Source organism: Solanum lycopersicum, chromosome 6 (genome assembly GCF_036512215.1).
Source record: "Solanum lycopersicum chromosome 6, SLM_r2.1".
In the NCBI taxonomy this organism is placed as follows: domain Eukaryota; kingdom Viridiplantae; phylum Streptophyta; class Magnoliopsida; order Solanales; family Solanaceae; genus Solanum; species Solanum lycopersicum.
Genome location: NC_090805.1, coordinates 21622268 through 21625708, shown reverse-complemented (window position 1 = coordinate 21625708; position 3441 = coordinate 21622268). Strand labels below are relative to the sequence as shown.

The following is a 3441-nucleotide window of genomic DNA, read 5'->3' as shown; positions in this document are numbered from 1 at the left end:
AGAGAAAACCCATACCTGTCCTTGGTGTTGTTCAACACTTAAAGTTTCTGCCCAAAATCACCACCAACCCAACGTCCAACACAGAAAAGTCAAACTTACACGTCGAGAATGTCACGTTTAGCTTTACTTTGATGGATTGTTTTTATCATTTGTATTTTTAAACGTTCATAAAGTGTGAAAAACTTTGTTTTTATTTCTGATTTTTTTTGCTTCTTTGTTAACAGAGAAAACGTGAAAATAGATGTGAGAGGTAGATGGATAAGCGTGAAAGAGAGAAGTGTAGGCAGTGTCCCCTTAGAACTAGGGCTTGTTTGCATGAATTAGTCGAATTAATTTCTAATTAATAATCAATAAATAAAAATCTGATTTTCATATTTTATTAAATCAACAATTAGTTATTATTTTTTATATCAATCTACCAAATTAATTAAAACAAATGAAATCATTGCTCACACCTAGGTTCGAAGCCAGGTGGAGCAACATTTTGCTTAATGGGCAATTTCAGCCCTCTTTACCAAAAATTCCCCTCCACCATATTAATTAAATATTTAGTTACATTTTAGAGTAATTCTGATACTACCCTTAGCCTGGAAAAAGGCCATTTTACCTCAAGACCTTCTGAACTTATGATTTCCCCTTTTTATATCCTGTAATGACTCATCCGGCCAAATCTTCATATTCGGGAGCCCTACATGGCTGGATTTTAACTTTCCTAGATCAAGAAACTAACTCCCCATGTTAATAGGCTTGGCTATTTCAAGGGTTCAGAGGCTGGTTTCTACACGAATCAATCCATCTAAACCCGATCTATTTGTAGGCATTCTAGACACATTAAGCATTATTTATCTTATACATTTTTTGGGTTGTTACATTAGCCCCCCCCCCCTTAGGAACATTCTTCCCCGAATGACACTATTAAATATTTTACGTAATGCCAAACATATCATGACATAGTTACTACACACAATCAAGCAATCACAATAAAAATGGAGAGATAAGGAAACTTAGACTTTAGAGTAGGGAGTCTAACCTCAAGATCTGAACAAATAGGGATAGCGGGATATTATTTCGACCTCAGCCTCCCACATAACACACTTAACAAGATGGTTCCTCCACAATACCTTCAGTGTGGGAACCTCATTGTTTCTCAGCCATCTCACCTGTATGTCTAGAATCTCAACACACATCTCCTCATAGAACAAGTCTTCATCAAACCCCAAACCTTCAATAGTTAGAACCAATGCTAGATCACACAGGAACTTTTTCAACATGGACACATGAAAGACTGGATGAAAAGAAGCTAGCTCCGTGGAAATGCCAACTCATAAGCCACCTTCCCACACGCTTTAAGACCTCATATCGCCCAACAAACCTCGGAATCAACTTCCCTTTCCATCCAAACCTCATCATGCCTTTCAGAGGTGATGTATTCAAATAGACCTGGTCATCAATATCAAACTCTAAATTCCGCTTCCCATTATCTGCAAATGACTTTTTCCGACTGTAAGCAGTATCCGACCTGTCTCTAATCACTCTTACCTTATCCAAGGCCTCATGAATGATCTCTGGACCCAAGATGGATGACTCTTCAACCTTGAAACACCCAAATAGAGACCACACTTCCAACCATATAGTGCCTCAAACGGTGCAATCCCAATGCTAGAGTGATAGATGTTATTATACGAGAACTCTATCAATGGCAAGTGGTCATCCCAACTACCTTTGAAGTCAATCACACACGCCCTCAACATGTCCTCCACTGTATGAATGGTGCTCTCAGCCTGTACATCAGTCTGAGGATGAAGGAAGTACTAAGCTTTACCTGCGTGCCTAATATCATCTAGCATGATCTCTATAAATGTGAAGTGAACTGAGCTCCACTTATAAAATGATAGACAAAAGAATCCCATGCCATATCACGATCTTATCAATGTAGACTCTTTCTTAGTCCTCAACACTGTAAGTAGACTTCACAAGGATAAAGTGGGCAGACTTAGTCATTCTGTCCATAATAACCCATATGGAGTCATGTTGCTACGTAATCTTCGGAAGACCAACCACGAAGTCCATATTAATGGCTTCCCACTTCAAAGTCACAATCTCCATAATTTGATTCAGACCGCCAGCCTTATGATGATCTGCCTTAGCATGTTTACAGTTAGGACACTTGGCCACATATTCTGCAATGTCCTTCTTCATGCCATATCACCAATAAATCTTCTTAATATAATGATACATCTATGTGGAACTTGGATATATGGAATATCTAGAACCATGGGCCTCTGTAATGATCCTAGTCCGCAAATCATCCACATTTCGTACACACATCCTATCCTAGTACCTAAGTATGACATTATCTCCCAAAGCAAAAGACTCATTAATCTTATCCAACATTGTATCCTTTAGCTCCATCAACAAAGGATCAAGATGTTGACCCTCCTTGACTTAATTAATAAGGATGATTAAGAACTAGGATGAACTGAAACACCCCCACTAGTAGAGTAAACTAACGGCACACCCCGTCTTGCCAGTCTGTGTATATCTTTCACCAACTCCTTCTTCTCATTCTCAACATGGGTTGTACTTCCCATGCTCATCCTACTCAAAGCATCAGCTACAAAGTTTGCCTTACCTTGATGGTAGTGGACATTCATGTCATAGTCCTTCAACAGCGCCAACCATCTCCAATGATGTAGATTTAACTTCCTCTATGTAAACACGTACTTGAGAGTCTTGTGGTGTCTAAACATATCCACATGTAATCCATACAGGTAGTGCCTCCACATCTTCAGTACAAACACCACCGCTACCAACTCTAAGTCATGAGTTTGATAGTTCTTCACATGCACCTTGTGTTGTCTCGGATCATAGGCTATCACCTTACCACCCTACTTAAGAACACAACCCAAACCAACCCTAGATGCATCAAAATATACAGTGTAATTCTCACCACACTTAGGCAAGGTAAGCACCAGGGCTGAAGTGAGTCTATCCTTGATATCTTAGACACTTTTCACAAGTCTCCACCAATAAAACGTGACTTTCTGCTTCGTCAAGTTTATGAGTGGGGAGGCAATGGAAGAAAACCCCTCCATGAACCTGCGATAGTAACCAGCCAATCCCAAGAAGCTACAAATATCGGTGGGAGTAAGAGGTTTTGTCCAATTCTTAACAACCTCAGTCTTTCTAGGATCTAGCTCTACACTTTTATCGGATACCTCAAGATTTAGGAAGGTCACTTATCTGAGCCAGAATTTACATTTTCTAAATTTAGCATATAGATGATGTTGTCTAAGTACCTGCAAGGTTAGACTCAAGTGTTGTTCATGCTCTTCCTTGGTCTTAGAGTAGATGAAAATGTCATTAATTAATACTATGAAGAAGGATTTAAGGTTTTCATGCAAAACTCTATTCATGAGGTCCATAAATGTAGCAACTGCA

General features: G+C 39.2%; 1 protein-coding gene across 1 annotated transcript; it reads right to left on the bottom strand.

The window, feature by feature from the left end:
• Positions 1–1248: 1248 nt before the first annotated feature.
• Positions 1249–2199, bottom strand: LOC138349274 (uncharacterized). Its single transcript, XM_069299594.1, has 2 exons — positions 2059–2199; positions 1249–1593 (listed from the first exon to the last, which is right to left on the bottom strand). The coding sequence occupies exons 1-2, from the start codon at positions 2197–2199 to the stop codon at positions 1249–1251; spliced, it is 486 nt and encodes a 161-aa protein (XP_069155695.1).
• Between the last annotated feature and the right edge of the window lie 1242 nt (positions 2200–3441).

What these genes read in the sequence shown, in the direction of transcription:
- LOC138349274 (XM_069299594.1), bottom strand. Translation starts at nt 2,199, where the DNA reads ATGAAGAAGGACATTGCAGAATATGTGGCCAAGTGTCCTAACTGTAAA. An exon ending in CCATTAATATGGACTTCGTG is followed by an intron (nt 1,594 to 2,058) that starts GTTGGTCTTCCG and finishes GGGTGTTTCAAG; the next exon opens with GTTGAAGAGTCATCCATCTT.